Consider the following 21,744-nt stretch of genomic DNA (forward strand, 5'->3'; position numbering starts at 1 on the left):
TTGATTTCCCCCCAAAGAAACTTGGTGCGTCCTATGGGCCGGTGCGTCCTATAGGGCGAAAAATACGGTACCTTTCCGAAGAAACCAGAGGCCTTTCTCCTGGGCATGGTCGGCCAAATGGTGACAAAGAAGGACAGAACTTTATTTATGTATGCCACAACAGCAGCAAGAATACTTATTGCAAAGTATTGGAAGACACAAGACCTACCCACTCTGGAAGAATGGCAGATGAAGGTGATGGACTACATGGAATTGGCGGAAATGACTGGCAGAATCCGAGACCAGGGAGAAGAGTCGGAGGAAGAAGATTGGAAGAAATTTAAAGACTATTTACAGAAATATTGTAAAATTAATGAATGTTAGAATGATGTTGGAATGAAGCTAGGTGGTTTAAGCAGTAATGTTATAAAGGTGTAGGTAAAAAAGGACTGATAACAGATGAAAATTTAAAGTTATAGTATATTAAGTTAAAGAATCATGAGAAAACAAAGAGGGAAAGAAATTGCTGACTTAACTAATTGAACTGGAATACAAAAAAGGGAGGTATGAGGAGGTCAGGGAACCAAGGATATGAATGTAAGTTATGGAAAGAATGATCCAATTTTCTTTTCTTTTCTTTTTTTAAGTGTCTTTTACTCTTTTTTTGTAATTTGTATCTTGTATTTTCTTGTATTTTTACTTTTCGTTTTTGCGTAATTCTTGTATTCTCTGAAATTTTAATAAATTTAATTAAAAAAAAGAGAGATTCACTGCTTTGCACTTTGATATTATGGCCAGCCAATTTATTGGAGCTGGTAAAATGCGGTCTTGACTATGCTACCACTCAGTGGATTTCTAACTGGCTGACTGACCGAACCCAAAGGGTGCTCATCAATGGTTCCTCTTCATCCTGGAGAAGAGTGACTAGTGGGGTGCCACAGGGTTCTGTCTTGGGCCCGGTCTTATTCAACATCTTTATCAACGACTTGGATGATGGACTCAAGGGCATCCTGATCAAATTTGCAGATGACACCAAACTGGGAGGGGTGGCTAACACCCCAGAGGACAGGATCACACTTCAAAACGACCTTGACAGATTAGAGAACTGGGCCAAAACAAACAAGATGAATTTGAACAGGGAGAAATGTAAAGTATTGCACTTGGGCAAAAAAAATGAGAGGCACAAATACAAGATGGGGGACACCTGGCTTGAGAGCAGTACATGTGAAAAGGATCTAGGAGTCTTGGTTGACCACAAACTTGACATGAGCCAACAGTGTGACGCGGCAGCTAAAAAAGCCAATGCAATTCTGGGCTGCATCAATAGGAGTATAGCATCTAGATCAAGGGTAGTAATAGTGCCACTGTATTCTGCTCTGGTCAGACCTCACCTGGAGTACTGTGTCCAGTTCTGGGCACCACAGTTCAAGAAGGACACTGACAAACTGGAACGTGTCCAGAGGAGGGCAACCAAAATGGTCAAAGGCCTGGAAAACGATGCCTTATGAGGAACGGCTAAGGGAGCTGGGCATGTTTAGCCTGGAGAAGAGGAGGTTAAGGGGTGATATGATAGCCATGTTCAAATATATAAAAGGATGTCACATAGAGGAGAGAGAAAGGTTGTTTTCTGCTGCTCCAGAGAAGCGGACACGGAGCAATGGATCCAAACTACAAGAAAGAAGATTCCACCTAAACATTAGGAAGAACTTCCTGACAGTAAGAGCTGTTTGACAGTGGAATTTGCTGCCAAGGAGTGTGGTGGAGTCTCCTTCTTTGGAGGTCTTTAAGCAGAGGCTTGACAACCATATGTCAGGAGTGCTCTGATGGTGTTTCCTGCTTGGCAGGGGGTTGGACTCGATGGCCCTTGTGGTCTCTTCCAACTCTATGATTCTATGATTCTATTACATTTGGGGAGCACAGGGTTCTCTCTGAAAAGTGTTTCAGCCACTGCTGTGAATATTTGCCCTCCCTTTCTGTGATCCCCATAAGAGTTATCAGTGAGAATGGTTAAGAGCGGTAGACTCGTAATGTGGTGAACTGGGTTTGCGTCTCCGCTCCTCCACATGCAGCTGCTGCGTGATCTTGGGCCAGTCACACTTCTCTGAAATCTCTCAGCCCCACTCACCTCACAGAATGTTTGTTGTGGGGGAGGAAGGGAAAGGAGAATGTTAGCTGCTTTGAGACTCCTTGTTGTTTAGTCGTTTAGTTGTAAAAGTCCTTTACCTTTACCTTTACCTTTACCTTTACCTTTACCTATCTTTTCAAGCAATTTTCTCTGATATAACGTATTTTTTAAGTTTATGATTACTTTTATACTCCACCTTCCCTTGAAGCAGCTCAAGGCGGCACACACAATTCTCCCTCTCCCTATTTTATCCTCTGCCCCGAGGTCACCCAGTGAGCTTCATGACTGAGCAGGGGCTGCTTGAACCCTGTTTTTCCAAGTCCAAGTCCAGCAGTCTAATTATTCCGCTGAGATTTTTAGTATTACTTTCATTAATATATGCATTTAGCATTTTGACAGAGAGCTGTGCTTGGTATGCATATTGTTTCAGGAGCGTAAATTTAGGAAGGTTTACATTTTAATGGAAGCCAAACCAAATATCTTCACCATCCCTAGGGAGTGATTACATTAGAAATGTTCAATCCAAGTCGGTTTTCTTTTCTGCCCCATCATAGTTGCTTTTGGGATTCTAGCTGCTCCCTTCTCTAGCACACCTTCATGGGGACACAGCGTATGGGGTATAGGAAAGGCCATAACTCAGCTGCAGAGCATGTCTTCAGCAAGTCCCTGGTTCAGTCCCTGGTATCCAGGGGGGCATAGCATGGGGGCTGCTAGGGTGAGCGCCCCAGGCCCATGGGGGGGGGGCGTGCTGCTCATGCCACCCTCCCCAAGCCAGCCCTGTGCCATTTTATGATCAGATCCCAGTCTCCCAAACGGCTTAGGGAGGGAGGTGTGAGAAGGATGCAACAGCCTTGCACCCTTCGATCCCAGCCTGAATTGGGTGTGCTAGGCATCTCCATTTGGCCAAACCGCCCTCATGTGCCCCCCTGACATCACAATGGCTTCAGGAATGGGAGGGTAGATAAAATTCTGACTGTGCCAAAAGGGAGATCAGCAGTTTCAGGCGTGATCACGGAATAGTACTTCCTCCTGAGATAATAATAATAATAATAATAATAATAATAATAATAATAATAATAATAAAAAAATTTATTTATATCCCGCCCTCCCCAGCCGAAGCCGGGCTCAGAGCGGCTAACAACAGTCAACAGTTTTAAACCACGTAAAATAACAGAAATAAGGTGAGTCCTGGAAACATACATACAGTAGTTTTCCAAGTGTCAGAGGCAGAGGCACGAAGTTGCATCTTGAGCATTTGCCAGAAGCTGAGTGTAGACTAATCTATACTGGTGAGTTAAATGTTAAAAATGTGTGGTAAAATGTGACACCAGAGGGCACTGCAGAGCAGTGATCTGTTGCCAATGAGAAATTGCATTGGGGACTATAGTTTTTTAATAGTGTGTTTTAAATAGCATTTTCCAGATCAGTGTAAATCCAGCCTGTATTATGAAGATGCTAGATGCACCTCTGTGGGAAGGAGTTCCACAGCCCAGGGTTGCCATGGAGAAATGCACACTAAAAAGCTGCTGAATTTTCATTAGGACTTCTCTTTTTTTTAATGTGAACTGTGCACTGCTCTGGTTTCACCAGAAGCGGCTTAGTCATGCTGGCCACATGACCCGGAAAAACTGCTCCCTCGGCCAGTAATGTGAGATGAGCGCCGCAACCCCAGAGTCATTCAAAACTGGACTTAACTGTCAGGGGTGCCTTATCTTTACCTTTTTGTGCAGAACTGAACTTAAGATGAGAAAAGCACAAAATGGACAGAAACTGAAATTGCCAGGGCCATCCATCCCTGCAGGCTCTGTCATCCAAAGTTTGGGAAAACAGAGGAGTAATTATTATGCATGTTGCATTCAACAAGAGGCCTGTCACATTTCGATGTACAACCATGTCAAGCACAGTTTCACTGCTGCAACTTGTTCTCCCAAAGGAGGTTGGGAGCCACTGCTGCAGATGAGCCTTTTCAGGTTGATTCAGCAAGTCTCTTCATTTTATTTATTTAATGAGAGCATTTGAACTGGGCTGTTCACCCAAAAAAATCTTCCAGAGCAGCTTACACACAACCAGCAAAAACAAGACAGTGCCTGCCTGCAGGCCCAAAACTAAAAAGCAGAAAGGAACAGGGAAGGAAGGCAGGGGAGAATCACTCTCAAACGCCAATTCCTAAACAGTTGTTCTTATAAGGACCAGCTTGAATTATTGTTGTGTGAATTAAGAAAAAAGCAATCTTTGTTTAAACACCTCCAGTGAGGAAGAGTCCACTGCCTTCATTGGAGGTTTTCAAGCTGAGGTTTTAGCTGAGATTCCTGCATTGCAGGGGGGTGGACTAGATGGCTCTTGAGCTCCCTTCCAACTCTACAAATCTATGATCTTGCAACCAGAAGCAAGGACAGAACCTCACACGGTTTCTATTTCTGACCTTGCTTTCCAGCTGTTCTGTGCTCTGCCGAAGCTCCTGCCGTGAAAGTTCTGAATTTTCCAATTTCTTTCGCAGCAATGCCAACTCCTCCTAAAAATGGGGAGAAAGAAGAAAACACACCCTCTTTGAGCCTTCCTGTGCCCTCCATTTGTTTATAGGCTTTGATTCCGTACTTCTCCCCCTCTCAACTGTAAAATCTTTGACTGTATGCTCCTTTTAGGTAGATACCCCCCTTTTGCTTTGCTGTACCTCATGATGTACTTTGATAGTGCAGTATGGATAGAAACTATACATAAACATGAGCACAACAGGCTATGGGAGAATGTGATGCTAGCATCCAATACCGGGATGAAGGTCTACCAGGCTTGTGTGTTGAGCACGTTGCTTTATGGAAGTGCAAAACAAGGATGTGCTCTCACAAGCCCACATTCCCAGCATGTTCACACTCCTGTCTCAGTCATGTCTACACTAGCATGGTCATATCCACAGAATGGAAGATGTCAGGATCCCCAAGGACGTGCACTATGTGGAGCTGACTTCAGGCACCAGGCCAACTTTGTGTTACAAAGATGTCTGCAAACATGACATGAAGGCTGGCAATTTCAACCATGCCATGTGGGAATCCCTTGCAGACAACTGACAGTGCCAGGAGACACACAAACAGGTGACCAGAGGTGGAATAACTGCTGGGAGGAGCCGCAGAGAGAAGAAACGCCATAGTGCATTTGCAGCAGCACAACTGGATGCCTTCATCTGCCCCGGCTGAAACAAAACATGTCTCTCCTGCATTGGTCTCTACAGCCCCAGAAGGCTCTGTAACCTTCTAACAGCTTGATCTCATGCCCCCCCCCCCCAGCCAAGGCACCCTGCTCCATTGTCTCCAGAGAGAGACAGATGCCAGCAGAATACAACATGCATGCATAAATGACAACACTATCCTAGACAATTACGTCCTTGAGCGCCACCAGTTCTACATGCTACATAGTGACAGGATGGTCACAGAATAATTCCCTGATTACTAGTCACCATCACATTATGGAAGGTGTGTGTGTGTGTGTGTGAGAGAGAGAGAGAGAGAGAGAGAGAGAGAGAGCAGTTGTGTGCTTCAATGATCCCTAGTTGTGTGTCTGGGGTGTGTGCAGGTACAACCACAATGTATACTTCAACAGCACCACCAATGCACCCCCACTTCATGCAATGATTCTTGGAGGTGATGGGACCACCAAGCATCAGCCTTGACAGAGAGGTTTTGAACTTAGTGTGAGCAGAAGTTGGCACTGTGACAAAACCCCACAGCGTTGAATGCTCCTGTTCAAGTGTCCAGCCAGCAGCTGTTCCATTCACTTCCCTTCCCATTTTCCATTTCCTTTTCCACAAGGAGTCAGCATTCCATGGTGTCATGTTAGCTACATAAGGAAAACTGAGGTTGCTATGGGTGGATAGCAAGGGTGAGAGTCCTGTGGGCCCCTCCAGGGGTGGCTGGGCCCCAGCTCCTATCTTCCTCAACAACCAGCCCATTTGGCTGCTGGGAAGTGGGAAGCCATCACCCACTGAAGGGCAAAGTGCTGGGCGGCAGCCACCTACTGCTAAGAGGGGAGAAATTAAATGGGGTGCACTCGGGGACATCACTGAGGCAAAACGTAAACTAGCCCCTGGGGACTCGCCAGTGAGAATCAAGTCCACCTATTCATTTGCCACATGGGTTCTGTCAGGCTTGGTCACACCACAATGCGACAGGATGCTGTGATGAAGGGAAAGTGACATATTTCATTTACAAAATGTTTTAGGTTCAGCAGTTGGCTGGTTGGTCAAATGGCAACAGGTAAGATATAAACAGGCAGGCAGGCAAAGATGCCTTGTATTGGCTCAGATTATTTGTATTTCATCAGAACATAAGAACAGTTTGCGGGAACAGGCCAGCATCCTGACCTCAGAGTAGCCACCCAGATGCCTATTATGGGAAACCCCCAAGCAGGATCCAAGCACAAGAGCCCTCTCCTCTCCTGGGGTGTCCAGAAGCATTGCTGCTTCCAGCTGTGGAAACAAAACTGCAATGGGCAGTAGCCAGTGACAGCCCTCATGTTCTTGAACTTGTCTAATCCTTTTGAAATTGTCTCTTTTGCATCAGCCTGTGACCTGATCCTTCTAACTGAAGTTGTTGCAGATCAAACCTGGGACTTCTGCATGCAAAGGAAGTTCCCTTGCCTGTCACAGATCTATGGGCCCTCTGAGACAGCATTTTTTAAGCACTGTTCTAGTAATTACTGAAGTACTGAACATGATGACTTTGGGGTTCTATAATTTCCAGTTCCATATCTCTATTCAGTCAATTTCCCCAATAGAGTTGGTGCCGAAAGTATGGAAAAGAATGATATGGACAGTGGCTTTGCTTTGTGGCTCATGGGAGTCCCTGCAGAACCCCTCAGAGGTCTACCTCACCATGTCTGTCCTCACCTGTCCTTCACAGTTGTCACCTACCTCTCTGACTCGGAGCTGACCTTCTGCAAGGCTGGTGCTCAACAGTGGCCGGATGCCACACATCAGTTGCCACCAGGGCCAGCCCTTCACAGCTAGGAAGATGGCCAAGTTCTTCTGGATGCACCGAGCAGCCAAACGCTGAATCTGAAAGGAGAGCAGGAGTCCCACTCAGAGCCCAGAGGGAGCAAACCATCCCAGGCAGCTGTGGAGAGAGGGAAGTCTGCCCTGGGCTAGCCTGGGCACTGGGGCTCAGGTTCAACTACTAAACAGTGGCAGCAAGCATTCCCTCCGGCCAGGCCAACCCCCAACACTGCATGGGGCAGAGAAGAGAGGGGAGATTGTTCTGTCTGGGAAACAGAAATGCTTGTGCTGATGGAGCAAGCATAACAGCACAATTCCTCCCTATTATTTATTTCATAACATTTATACACTGCTTGATTGCTTTTTATAAAAAGCTTGAAGTGATTTACAAAAAGGAGATAACAATGAACTTATCAATAAGAAAAAATAATAGCAATAATTTAAGACTTTCAAAATGTTAAAATAACAGTAGACTTTGTAAACATCTGGGTAGGTTTTCCTATACAAATATGTTTTTAGCAGATGCCAAAAAGAGCAGAGCAAAGGCGCCTGCCTGGTAGCACTAGGCAGGGAGTTCCAAAGTGTAGCTGCTGCCACACTAAAAGACAGAGTTCTTATAAATGCAGAACAGGGATTATGGGGCACCCAGAACAATGCCAATTCCGCAGATGAAAGCAGTTGAGTAGGTGCATCTGGCAGCTAAACTGATCCCAAGTTAAAATAAAAAAAATCCTTCCAGTAGCACCTTTAAGACCAACTAAGTTAGTTCTTAGCACACGAAAGCTCATACCAAGAACTAACTTAGTTGGTCTTAAAGGTGCTACTGGAAGGATTTTTTTTATTTTGACTATGGCAGACCAACACGGCTACCTATCTGTAACTGATCCCAAGTTGTTAAGGACTTTATGTAGTAACAGTAACACCATGAACTTGGCCCACTAGCAAATGGGCAACCAGTGCAGACCTCTGAGCACAGGAATCATATGCTGACAAGGCCTCCCTCCTCTCCGCAATCGTGCTGTAGCCAACTGCAGCTTCCAAGCAAGCACAAGGGAAGCCCCTGAAGTAACTGACGCAGGAAAAGAGCTGGTTCAGAGTGGAGCAGATGGCCTTCACAGGTGCTGGATGCTATTTCATTAGGGAGTCTTAAGCTAGGGTTCCCGTATTTCAAAAATTGATTTTTAAATTTTTTTTGCCCAAAGTTGTTTACGACAGCAGAATCACAGCTATGAAGAAGCTGTGGTGGTGGATTTGCTCAGCAGCATCCCAAGAGATGTTAACATTTACCATGACAACAACCCCTGGCTTTGCTAATCTTCAAAGAAGAGGTTACCTTTAATTTCTTATATTTCTGACGGGAGAGAAACCCCTTGCAAGCTGCTTGGAGGAAAATCAGATTCTGAGACACCAGTTTTTCCCTCTGCTTTTCTAGCCTAGAGAGGACTCCAGCTTTCAGGAACACCTGCCCAGAAAGAAAGAGAGAGAAAATCAAGCCACAGGATCCGAGCAGGATAAAAGTCGGGGATGCCAAAGGGACAACTCAAAAGCTGGCATTCATCACAGGGTGAGCTCAGGACCCCCTGTTGACTTCCCCTGTACCTGAGTGCGACCCACAGCAATGGTCTTCTTCTCCAAATTGAGGGCCTGGATGAGCTCCTCCAGAGCCTGAAGAGAAAGGGAGAAGACATAGGAATGAAACTCTCCACATCCCCTTTTCTACCCAATAAGCAGAAGCTGGGGGGGGGGGGGGAGAGAATGGGGGCTTGTCCCCCATTATTGATCTCTGCATTATCCAAAACCCCTTGCAACCTTCCAATGAGCCCCAGAAGTCTGTGACAGAAGTCAAATCAAACACCAACGGAGCCAAATATTTCTGTAGGTAAGAAAGGGATTGAACATGGGTCTTCAAGAACAGACCACTTAAAAAATAATAGTTAAAACACATCAAAACACATTTAGAATCAGCAATTAAAATGCAGTTTGACCTTACAGATGCTCAGTGTTCAGGACTGTCTGCACCTCAGTTTCCAAAGTCCTGTCTGGACAGGAAGGCCTTAGCCTGCTGGCAGAAGGATGAGAAACTGGGAGCCTGTCTAGCCTTCCTTGGGATGGGATTCCACAGCATGGAAGCGGCCACAGGAAAGGCTTGCTCTCACTGTGCCTCTGATGTGATGGGACCAAGGGAATTCTGACATTCGTGGGACCAACATGACTATCTTGCCTGCCTTATGTAACCAGCCCAACCCACCAACAGCCTGGCAAAACTTCCAATGAAAGAATAAAACTAAGAATAGGGACAAGCTGCATTCCTCCACCCATACCCTTGATTTCCCCGCAGCATCAAGTAACAACATTGACCTTTTCTGACTGTCAAGATTTTCTTTTTGAAACCTGAAGTCTTAACTGAAATGCGCATGTACAGCCTTTGTTGCCTCATGCAGCGCTCTCTCATGCTCTCTCTCTCTCACACACAATCTGCAATTCAGCTCCCAGCTGTGTGATGCCCCCTGAATACACATCAGAAAGTTGGTTCACGCACAGCCTCATTGCAATTGGGATTTGTAAGCGGGGGAAGAATCTGTGAAGGAGCTTCCAAAATCCCTCAGAAAATTAGGAGAAGGAGATCAATTTTGCACAGAGGCTTCCATTATGCAGAAGCGGGGGGGGGCTGAATTTTCAAGAATTTAGCCACTGTTCTTCATCCCTCCTCTTCTTCTTTGTAAGTGGCTGTTTGCTTATATTATAGCCTCTGATCTCTCTGGAGAAATGTATTTTTTGACAGCCACTTGATTATTAATGTCACCTAGTAGTATCAGTTAACACAGAAATAATAAATAATAATAATAAAAGTTAATTCATTCTCGTTTATTTAATCCATTTTGTCTGATTTAATCAGTATAATTGGGGAGGGAGTTGAATTAATAGAATTTGGAATTACTTTAATCTTACATGAAATTTTTAGCTTGTAATTTGTCTGCAATTAATCTAACTATGCAATTTGTATTTTCTGATTCTCCTTTTCAGTTATCTTTTCAGTGATTTCCCCCCCATATTAATATATATTACTTTCTTTTTTGAGTATAGATATATTTCTCCTCCCCCCCCCTTTTTAAGGGATTTATGTTAACAGGTTCTTAATATTCTAACAGATGGTTTCATGATGTCTGTTTATATGGTCTTCCTTATATAACAATCTCTTTTTCTTCCCATTTATTTTTTCTTTTTTATTAGATAGGCACCTTCATAACACAATGATGAGCCAATGCTATTACACCTATAACAGCAGGTAAATAACAATATTTCAGGTGAATGATGATATGGAAGTACATTTCTGAACCTTTATATAACAAGCAATATTTGTTTATTATTGTTATTGTTATAAGCAGCAGCAGCAGCAAAAACAGCAGCAACTTAGCCGACATATATTAATATTTCTAAAGTGCCTCTGCTGCCTGTGGTGTCTTTGCTCATCCTCCGCCCATGGCTCACCTTATTTTCATCTGTCATCTCATAGGCTGAGCTGTATTTTTTCATCATTGGCTGAGCCAGGATCTGGAACTGGTGTCGGAACTGCATGCGCACCATACGATCCGCGTACCCTGCAAGGCAAGCAAAAGGGGCATTTGCTGAGGGGCTGAGCAGATTTGGCAAAGGAGAGTCTGGTTCCTCCCAAGGCTCACTCAGTTGCCAGAGGATAAGAAGCCACTGAGGCCACCTCCCAAAGACGGGCAAAACCATCTGTTTCTCTTTCAGTTTCTCATTTTTATAATCTTAAATTCAGTTTGCCACATTCCCACATCAGTTTGCAATTTTAATTTTTAAAAAGTCTCCCTCCAAATTTGAGAGTGTATCTTTCCTAAAGTGCATATTTTCATATGCTGTTTGGCCTTCTGTTCATTTTTGCAAGTAATTTTCCTCAGCATAATGCATTTTCTACATTATTGTCACTAGGGTTTTCATTTTTTTACGCACAGGTATCCCTAATATGTTCATGTTTCATTATCAGGAACCCCTGGCAACCTTCTGGGAAGCCCCAGGAGCCTGTGACATGCACTCAGATCAAACACCAACAGTCTCAAATAGTTCCACAACTAAGTAAGGATTTGAATGTGGGTCTTCCACACTGCCACCAGCAACTAGTGCTCTGACTGCCTTACTTATCCAAACCAACCCACCAGAAACCTGGCAAATCCTCAAGACCTAACAAATCCTTTTTAAAAGAAATTATTTAGAAACTATATTATAAAAATATTTGTTGGAAATGTAAAGAACATTAAGGGACATTTTATCATGCTTGGTGGACACATAAAAAAGCAAATAAAAAAAATTAGATAGAAATACATACACTGATATGGAGAACATTGAAGAGTAATTATCAGCTGGAGCCAGAACTCTGTCTGCTGGGACTTATGGATATACAGTTACAAAAGGAATATGGAACTTTATTTCAATATATGATCACAGCTGCGAAACTTTTACAGGCACCAAGCTGGAAGGACCCATCATTTCCAACAATGGAAGAATGACTGTTAAAACTAAGAGACTTAGCTGAGATGACGAAAATGACATGTTTAATCAGAGAAAAGTCATTATTAACGTTTGTTAAAGACTGGAAACCTGTCATAGACTTTTTGCATGAAAAAGAAAAAGAAATAATGATATTTGGATTTGAGGATTGAACATAATGTTTGTGTATAGAAAGTGGCTTTGTTGGGTGTTATATTGGATTGGACAAAGTGAATACTGTTTTTATATAGCAGAAGTACTTTACTTTCTAAATCTTATTTTTCTATCTTTTTCTTTTAACCTCCTTTCTATTCTTTTCCTTTCCTTTTCTTTTTTTCTTTCTCTCTCCTCCCCTTTTTATGTTTTCACTGCATCTAGATAAAAGTCTTAGTTTGGTTTAAAAGGGGGGGGGGAGAAATTAAGTTTTTTATTTTTCTCTATAAACCTTAATAAAATTTATTACAAGAAAACAAAAGAAAAGACCTCACACATCTGATGAAAACATAAAACTGAGAGCAAAGATGAACCGTCTCCTTTCCATGCTCCTTCTCTCTTCCCTGCAGTGCAGTGTGATGAAACTGGTGCAGCAAGCACCTCTTTAAAGTAGGTTGACTTCACCACCACTCAGCTGATCCTGGAACTTTGACAGGTGTCAATCACCCAGTGTCATCAGTCCCACCCACCTGCCAAGGTTGGGTCACAAGGAGATGGGGTACTTAGGAATCCAGCCCACTGGCTGGATCCAATTCTCTACTCATGCTACAGCCCTCCAACTTGCATCATTCCTGCCCACAGGCCATGCTGGTTGGGGCTGATGAGAGATGGGAGTCTAACAACATCCAGAGGGCAGCAGGTTCTCCTGCCCTGCTGCAGAGGAGCTGTAACACTCCCTGCACCGAGTCAAGCACCCTAAGAACATAAACAGAGTCTGGCTTCTAGGTCAAGCAGAAGGCAGCCCATCTAGTCCAGCATCCTGTTCTCACAGTGGCCAACCAGTGGCCTCAACGGGAAATCTGTAAGCAGGATCCATGCATAACATCCCTCTCCCCTCCTGTGGCTTCCAGAAACTGGCATTCAGAAGCATTTCAACCTCCAACTATGGAGGCAGAGCAGAGCCCTCCTGGCTAGGAGCCCTCGATAGCCCTCTCCTCCTCCATGAAATTGACTAATTCTCTTCTAAAGCCATCTGGACTGGTGGCCATCACTGCCTCCTGTGGGAGGAAGTTCCGTAGTTTAACTATGTGCTGCATGAAGAAGGACTTTCTTTCATCTGTCCTGAGTCCTCCAACATTCAGCTTCTTTGGATGTCCATGTGTTCAAGTGTTATGAGAGAGTGAGAGAAAAATATTCTTCATCCACTTTTTCCATGCCATGCCTCTTTTTATAAATGTCTACCCAGTGAGTAGATGCAGGATGCCCAGCCATTCCATGCAACAGAAACCCTCCTGCACCTATCCTGCTGAGCCGTAATGCATCCAATATCTGGCCCCCGGAGAGCTGGGCTCGAAGGGCGGAGATGTCCCATCCTGCTGCTGTTCCCCCTGGCATCAGACAGGACTGCTGAACGGTGCCTCCTTCTCTGTCCATTTCTGTTCTCGCAATGAGGCAATGGACAAAGTGAATCTGGGATCTCTTCACTAGGTTGATGAGAGAATCCTACGGAAGTGGAGAAAAACACAAAGGAATTGAGTTCCTGATCTTCTGCTTGAAGATTATAGACCACATTCACACCATACAAAAGTTGTTATTCCAGAGTTACAATTTCCAGAGAGGGTCAACGATCAATCCCTCTTCACAGGGAACTCTGGACAGTCAACCTCTTTTTCACTTCTCTCTCTTACTCTCTCATCCACCCACCCACTTTTTGCATCTGATTGCAAAGTGCAGGTTTGAATCCCCACTCTGCCATGGAGCTCCCTGGGCCAGTCACTCACTCACAGCCTAACCCACCTCACATAGATAACATTCTTAAGACCACTGTCTGTTCACAGAAAAAGTGGCATCAAGTAAATGGAACTGCTAAGCATCTAGAAACACTCAAATAGAAAAATATTTGTTTTCTGCCTTGTCAATCAGACTCTCAAGTTGCTAATGCTGTTGTTGTTTTTTAAAAAACACATTGGAGAAATAATAAAAACCTAGCACTCTTAGCGTTACTTGGTTTTCCCTGGTGGGGTTTCAAAAGCTGCCTCCATCCTCTCTTACAAACCATTGTGCATAATACTCTTTAAAAAAATCATAGAATGGGAAAAGCTCACTAACTGAACACTCCCTGGAAAAATACCAAGGATCACATCCAAAACACCGTATTTACTTGAGTCTAATGTGCCATCGAATCTAATGCGCACCTCAATTTTCAGAACCTTGAAACCAAAAAAAGTATTTGCTAGTGAATGTCAATGTGCCATCGAATCTAATGGCATCTTAATTTTCACAGTGTAATTTGGCCAATAAAGGTGAGCATTAGATTTGAGTAAATATGGTATGTACAACAACTTTCTGTTTCCGTGCGCTGCTCTTAGTCATGCTGGCCACATGACCCGGAAGCTGTACGCCGGCTCCCTCGGCCAATAAAGCGAGATGAGCGCCGCAACCCCAGAGTCAGCCACAACTGGACCTAATGGTCAGGGGTCGCTTTACCTTTACAACAACTTTCACCACGTGGTGCCCTCCAGAGGTTTGTCAGCATAGCTGTATGATGCTGAGGCTGATGGAAGTTCGAGTAAGAAAATATGGAAGGCCCCAGGTTGGGGGAGGATAAATGTATTGGTTTGATTGCAGATCCCAAATCTGTGATCTACTGTGTGTGGGGTTAGAATCTATGAGAGGAAACCTGCTGAACCAGTCATAGTAGTTCCTCGGTTAAGGTAAAGCCCTTGGCTGGCCAGTTAAGTACTGTCATTTACTTGCCCAAAGTGATTGCTCTATTGCCATAGAGGAAAATGGGCAGGCCTTTCCCACCTCACTTGGCTGGATGCCACATCATCCTTGTGGGGAGAACAATAAGCCAAGACGTGTGGGGTGGGGGGAAGAGTTTTGGCTCATGCTGGAAATTGGAGATTCAAAGCTGTGAGTTTGGGGGTCCCCTGGAACCCTATGGGGAAACAAAATCTGTTGGGGAGTTAACACTATGAACCCATGCATCCTGTGCTCAGGTGTATACATGTGAAAATAAAGCCCTATAGCCTAAAGACTTTCACATTGACATGGCTGAACTTCATTCCAAGGAAACCAAACCCCGGGAAAGTGCAGGCACCCCTGGAGCCTCATGCCACTTGGGGACTGGGGGGCATACAACAGCATAATAACTGAATAACTAAAGCAAAACTGGACTTGATGCATAAAAAAGTCCTGGGCCCCTCTGCCAGTTCTAGGCAACCCTTTTGCTCACCAGCTGAAGCTTGATCTGAGCACACACAGACTTCTTCTTCACAGCTGCAAAGCTGCTAGTGAAAGTCTTCCTCACGCAGCCAACTCGCTGCAGTGCTTGCTGGGAGTTCCCCTCCAGCCCCGCAACAGACCGGCATATCAGGGGCACTTTGGACCGCAACAGAAACAGTTTCTTCAGAGGGTCTCTGTGGAGAGGGAAATGCATCACCCAACCTCAAGAGCTGCCCTTGTATGATATAAGATGGGCCTTGGTTAGTGTGTGTAAGGGAGGGAGGGAGATCCTTGTGCATCTCCAAAATAGGGTTGCAAGGTCAGAAGCATCCCAGAGCCTGAGATTTCAGGGCCCAAACCTGAGACCAAGGGGCAGCCCCTAGCAATGTCACAAGAGTGATGTCATTATACATGACCCATTAATCATTTAAGAAGACCGTCCAGGAGTTGCTGTGGGCAGCAGAGGCAGCAGGGCTCAGCTCCTGCTGCTCCTCTCCACATGCCCCACTCACTTAGAATCACAGAATTGTAGAGTTGGAAGAGATTCCAAGGGTCATCTGGTCCAACCCCCTGAAATGCAGGAACTCAGCTAAAGCACCCCAGACACTTGGCCATCCAGCCTCTGCTTAAAAACCTCCATTGCCCATTCCACTGTCAAACAGCTCTTACCGTCAGAAGGTTTACCGTATTTTTCGCTCTATAGGATGCACCTGACCATAGGACGCACCTTGTTTTAGAGGGGAAGAACAAGGGGGGGGGAAATCTCCCCCTCTCTGCCCAGCACAGAAGGTGCCATTCAAGGTGCCTTCAGTCGCTTTCAGGTGGCTACCTTGGAAGCCTGGAGAGCGAGAGGGGTCGGTGCACACCGACCCCTCTCGCTCTCCAGTCTTCAGTGAAGGCAACCCAAAGCCTCTGAAGCGCGGCGGGAGTTCCCGCTGCGCTCTGGAGGCTTCGGGTTCCTTTCGACTTGCTCTTTGGGGCTGGTGGGGGGAACCCCCCCGCCAGCCCCAAAGAGCAGGTCGGGGAGCAGCGGAAAGGCGCGTAGGCAGAAGAGGCTTCTGCCATAGCCACGTGCAACCTTTCCAGCTGGGAGAGGCTGCGTGGGGCTAAAGAGGAAGCCAACCATAAATGAAATTTAACTTAAACATTAACATCCTTAGATCTTCACCTTATGGAATTAATATTCCTAGCTGGTTCCCAGCCAACCATAAATGTACATTTTTAAGCCTCTTCTTCTTCTTCTTCTTCTTCTTCTTCTTCTTCTTCTTCTTCTTCTTCTTCCTCCTCCTCCTCCTCCTTTTTTGGGATTAATGGGAGGAGGACCAGGGGCCACAGGCTGCCTTCTGAAAGCGAATCACTTTCCCCTCCAATCATGGAGCTTTCAAATTCCCAGGGGATGTTCCAATTCCAATTAAAGTTCTATTGTTCATTAAGGGAAAGAAGGCAACCAGTGCAGAGAAAGGGGAGAAAGTGCTAAATGGGAGGACTTCCGGGTTGGCGCCATCGGCAATGGCGGAATTCCTCTGACCGGGAGGAATTTCCCCTGCGGGAAATTGGGTCTGCCCACCACGGCGAAGGCAGAGACCCGCAAAAAATCACAGGCGGGAGAAGCCTGTGAACGTGGGATTCGGCGGGCACCTTCTGCGCCTCCCCTACTCGCGGGGAAACCCGATTTCGGGGCTCCGGAGCGACGTGGGGTGAGTGGCGCGATGCTTCAAATTGTCTGCTTCTTCCACGGAGCAAAGCCGCATAGCTGTTGCCGGAGAGCGCTGACTTTTTCCTGTGGACAATTTGATTCTAAAGTAATTACCCGTGAGTAGAGCTGAAACGGGAGAATTGGATTTCTAAACGTATAATTTGGTATCGAAGTGGGGAGGTTCAATACAGGAAGTCCGCCTTCCCCTTTTGTAAATAGACTGAAGCAATGAGGCTGTAAGCTGAAGCCTTGGAAAGCCCTTTGTAAAAGACTAAACTTTCAACGGTAAAGAACATTTAACCTCCCCTTGGGGGCAGGAGAAGAGGGCGGGAAGTTGTGGACTGAGTATGCCTGCAGGAGAGAGTGAAGAGAGTCAGAATACTGCTGCTCTGACCCTGGAAACGGGCTGCTAGTAGGACTGACGTCTTCTGGAATGTCCATTGACAGCGTTTAGAACGTTCACTGACAGCTAGCTAAGTAAGAGAAACACATTGTTTCTACAGTCTCTGGCTGTTTCTAAAAAGGAGTAAATAGTAACAGAAAACTGAAACTAACTTTGGATTGTTTGAACTGTGTTTAAAAGAGGACATTATTGATTAATACAAAATAACATAAATAGAAACTGTTTCCCCCTAGTGGAAGCCTTTGAAACTGGTTGTTTTACAATAGTTTTACAAGAGTTGGGCTGGGGGAATTTCCAGCTGTAAGATAAAAAACTGTGAGACTCTGGGACTGACCTTGAATCTTTTAAGTGTTATGGCAAATGGAAAGGAAAAAACAGATCTGCCAAGTGCTGAAAAAATATTAAGGTCTGGGAAGATTAGGCAGCAACCCAGGAGAGGTTCAATACCAGATCCTCCTGCTCCGGCTGCAAGAGGAATGTTGTCAGAAGAGGTATTAGCGGTTGCATTGGTAAGATAAATGATTCATTGGAACAGCTTAATAAGAAAGTGGATGTTGCAACGGAAAGCATAAACAATCTGGGACTAAAGGTGAATACCAATACAGAAACTATTCAGAAATTGATACAGGAATCCACTTTGATACGGCAGACTGCGGAGGAAGCTAGGGAGAAAGCTGCTGCTGTTGAATGTAAAGTAACACAAATGGAGAGAGAGAGAGTCCCAGCCTACAGAGGCAACTTGATGAACATAAGTTGACGCTTGCTATGATTGAACTTAAAGAAAAACAGACGAATCTGAGGATCAGAGGCCTACCTGAATTCGAGAAGGAAAGTTTGATAGACTTTCTTACACAGGAATTTGCTAACTTTTGGGACTTGGACTTGGGACAAGAAGAGTTTAGAATTGTGAGGGCTTTCAGACTTGGAAGAGGAGGAAAAAAAGAGAAGAATACAATAAGAGATTGCTTGATTACCCTTCGAACTAAAGAAGAGAGAGACAGAATTTTGGGTTGGCACTACCAGAAGAACCTAGAAGTACAACAGTCAAGAGTGGTAATTTTTAAAGACGTCCCGAAATATCTTTTGGATCTTAGGCCTGACTATGGAGATATTGTTGCCCTGCTGAGAAAGAATAAAATTATCTTTAGGTGGGAGTTTCCCCAAGGTTTATCTTTCAGTTTCAAAGGTAGGAAAATAAAAATAAGATCAGTAGAGGATAAAGCGAAGTTTCTGTACGAATACGAAGATCTGCAGAAGGGATTTGGAAAAGAGCCAAGAGTATCGGACAGAAGATCACCAGATAGAGGACTAGAGCAGAGAGCATTGGATAGAAGATCATCAAATAGGGGAATATTGGATATATCAACATTGCCTTTTGGATTGGACTCCCCACTGAACGTGCCAGCATTACCACCAACAGAAGAAGAGCAAGCATTGGGTGCAGTTGGAGGAACATCAGCGTAATTACATGATGGCGTTGCAGGTCTCAAGCTAGAATGTGAATGGACTAAATTCCCCAGAAAAAAGGCGGAGAGTCTTTCATTTATTGAAAAAAGAACATTTGGACTTGATTTGTTTACAAGAAACACATGTAATAAGGCTACACAGGAAGATATTGAGTAATAAAAGATTGGGCCGAGAATTCATTTCATCAGACAAAGTTAAAAAAAGAGGAGTGGTCCTTTATGCAAAGGAGAGCCTATCACCGAAATTCTTATTTAAAGACGATCAAGGAAGATTTGTAGCAATTGAAATTCAATCACAAGGAGAGAAATTCTTGATTCTAGGTATTTATGCACCAAACGAAGGAAAATCGGAATTCTTTAAGAAGTTACATGAGATTCTGATGGATTATATGGACTATAATATGATCTTGATGGGAGATGTGAATGGAGTGGTGTCTACAAATATGGATAAGGCACAGAGACAGGTAGTCACCAAAGATGGTAGACTACCAAAAACTTTTTTTGACATGACTGAAAATATGGACTTAGTTGATATTTGGAGAATGAAGAACCCTCTGGGAAGAGAGGGAACTTTCTTCTCTGAGGCTAAAATGACATGGACAAGAATTGACCAAATCTGGGTAACCAGGGGATTGGCTCTGAAGATCAGCAAAGTGGAGATTTGCCCCAAAACTTGTTCTGACCGTAATGCGGTGAAGATGGAAATGAAATTGACGCCAATTGGTTCCTTTAGATGGAGGATGAATGACACTTTGTTTAGGAATGAAGAGGTGACCAAGAAGGCCTAAAAAACTCTAAGAGATTACTTCGAGATAAACATGAATACTACAGTGGAAAAAAGAGTACCGTATTTTTTGCTCTATAAGACTCACTTTTTCCCTCCTAAAAAGGAAGGGGAGATGTGTGTGCGTCTTATGGAGCGAATGCAGGCTGCGCAGCTATCCCAGAAGCCAGAACAGCAAGAGGGATTGCTGCTTTCACTGCGCAGCGATCCCTCTTGCTTTTCTGGCTTCTGAGATTCAGAATATTTTTTTTCTTGTTTTCCTCCTCCAAAAACTAGGTGCGTCTTGTGGTCCGGTGCGTCTTATAGAGCGAAAAATACAGTAATTTGGGATGCAAGCAAAGCGGTTATGAGAGGATTCCTAATACAACAGAACGCAATTAAGAAGAGAACTCAGAATGAAAAAAAGGATAAAATCCTGTGAAAGATAAAGGAAGGAGAGAAGAAACTGAGAGCAAAACCAAAGTCACAGGAGATTCTGAAAGAGATAAAGTTATATCAAGTACAATATGCGAAGCTGATGAATCAGGAAATAGAATGGAAGATTAAACAGATGAGGCAAAAGACATTTGAATCGGCAAATAAATGTGGGAAATTGTTGGCCTGGCAAATGAAAAAAAGACAAAAACTCAATACTATTACGAATTTGGAAGTGGAAGGAAAAAATATACAGAACCCAGTGGAGATTAGGAAGTGTTTCCAGAGGTATTTTAAACAACTTTATACACAGGAGAAGCAGAAAGAAATGGACATTGATCGATTTTTGAAAATAAATGGACTACACAAAATCTCTCAGGAAAAACAACTAATGTTGAATTACAAAATAATGGATCAGGAGGTGGAAGGGGCTATCCAGAACATGCAATTAGGTGAATCTCCAGGACCAGATGGTTTGACTTCAAGATATTACAGATCTTTGAAAGAATGGTTAATACAACCATTGAAGGAAGTCTGTAATGAAATATTGGAAGGGAGAAAGGCACCAGAGTCGTGGAAGGAAGCTTACATTACACTTATACCGAAAACAGAGACTGAAAAGACACAGCTCAAGAACTACCGCCCCATATCGCTACTAAATGTGGATTATAAAATTTTTGCAGATATTTTGGCTAAAAGGTTAAAAAAAGTGTTAGTAGAAGAAATTCATAAAGATCAAGTGGGCTTTCTCCCGGGCAGACATTTGCCTGACAATATGAGGAATATAATTAATATTCTAGAAAAACTTCAAGTGAATATCAATACTAAGGCTGTCTTGATAAAGGTATCTGAAGAAGTGTGTATCTGAAGAAGTGTGCTTGCACACGAAAGCTCATACCAAGAACTAACTTAGTTGGTCTTAAAGGTGCTACTGGAAGGATTTTTTTTTATTTTGACTATGGCAGACCAACACGGCTACCTATCTGTAACTAGAAAAACTTCAAGTGAATATCAATACTAAGGCTGTCTTGATATTTGTGGACGTGGAGACCGAGACCAGGGAGAAGAGTCGGTGGAAGAAGATTGGAAAAAAATTAAAGACTATTTACAGAAATACTGTAAAATTAATGAATGTTAGAAAAATGTGGGAATGAAGTTATATGGCTTTAGTAGAAACGTTATAAGGAATTAAGTATAGATAGATTAATAGAGCATTAAAGGAAAAAATAAGGTTAGAATGAGTTAAGATAATTATAGGATAGAAAACAGAGGAAGATGGAAAGGAATTGCTGAAATAATTAACAGAAGTGGAATACAAAAAGGGAGGTGTGAGGAGGTCGTGGAAATAAGTGAATGAAAGATGGGATAATGAAATTGTTTGATTTATCTTATTGTTTTTGTTTTGTTTTGTTAGTTTAATGTATTGTATTGTATTGTATTGTATTGTATTGTATTGTATTGTATTGTATTGTATTGTATTGTATTGTCTTTTTAGTGTTTAAGTTTCTGATATCAAAGAATTCATCAGAAGAGAGAAAGTGCTAAATGGGGACAGATGCAGAACTAATTTTGCAGATATTAATTAAATTAAATTTTAAAATGTTCTAAGCTGTTTGGCTGAGGTGTCCTCGCCCTACCCACCACCCTCCAAAAATTAGGTGCCTCTGCCTCTGCCTCAGTTTACCTTGCAAAGGTGCTTCTTCTCCCTCTGGTGCAACATCCCCCATTTTTCCTGACTGCTCCCTTAGAGATGGGATTCTCTGTGGCCTCCTGAGGAGACCTGCATTGGCTTCCAGTACATTTCCAAGCACAATTCAAAGTGTTTGTGCTGACCTTTAAAGCCCTAAACGGCCTCGGCCCAGGATACCTGAAGGAGTGCCTCCACCCCCATTGTTCTTTCCGGACACTGAGGTCCAGCTCCAAGGCTTCATCAATAGGAGTATAGCATCTAGATCAAGGGAAGTAATAGTGCCACTATATTCTGCTCTGGTCAGACCTCACCTGGAGTA

General features: G+C 43.8%; 1 protein-coding gene across 1 annotated transcript in view; it reads right to left on the reverse strand.

Moving 5' to 3' along the window:
* MYO18B (myosin XVIIIB) overlaps positions 1-21,744 on the reverse strand; it is a 300,711-nt gene that overhangs the window by 156,916 nt on the left and 122,051 nt on the right. Inside the window, exons 20-26 of the mRNA XM_080986568.1 lie at positions 14,983-15,166; positions 13,043-13,247; positions 10,575-10,684; positions 8,685-8,750; positions 8,419-8,547; positions 7,005-7,148; positions 4,527-4,616 (exon numbers count right to left, since the gene is read on the reverse strand). Of these exons, the coding sequence (XP_080842694.1) occupies positions 4,527-4,616; positions 7,005-7,148; positions 8,419-8,547; positions 8,685-8,750; positions 10,575-10,684; positions 13,043-13,247; positions 14,983-15,166 (928 nt within the window). The remainder of the gene's footprint in view (positions 1-4,526; positions 4,617-7,004; positions 7,149-8,418; positions 8,548-8,684; positions 8,751-10,574; positions 10,685-13,042; positions 13,248-14,982; positions 15,167-21,744) is intronic.

Source organism: Podarcis pityusensis, assembly GCF_964106645.2.
Source record: "Podarcis pityusensis genome assembly, chromosome: 16".
NCBI lineage: Eukaryota > Metazoa > Chordata > Lepidosauria > Squamata > Lacertidae > Podarcis > Podarcis pityusensis.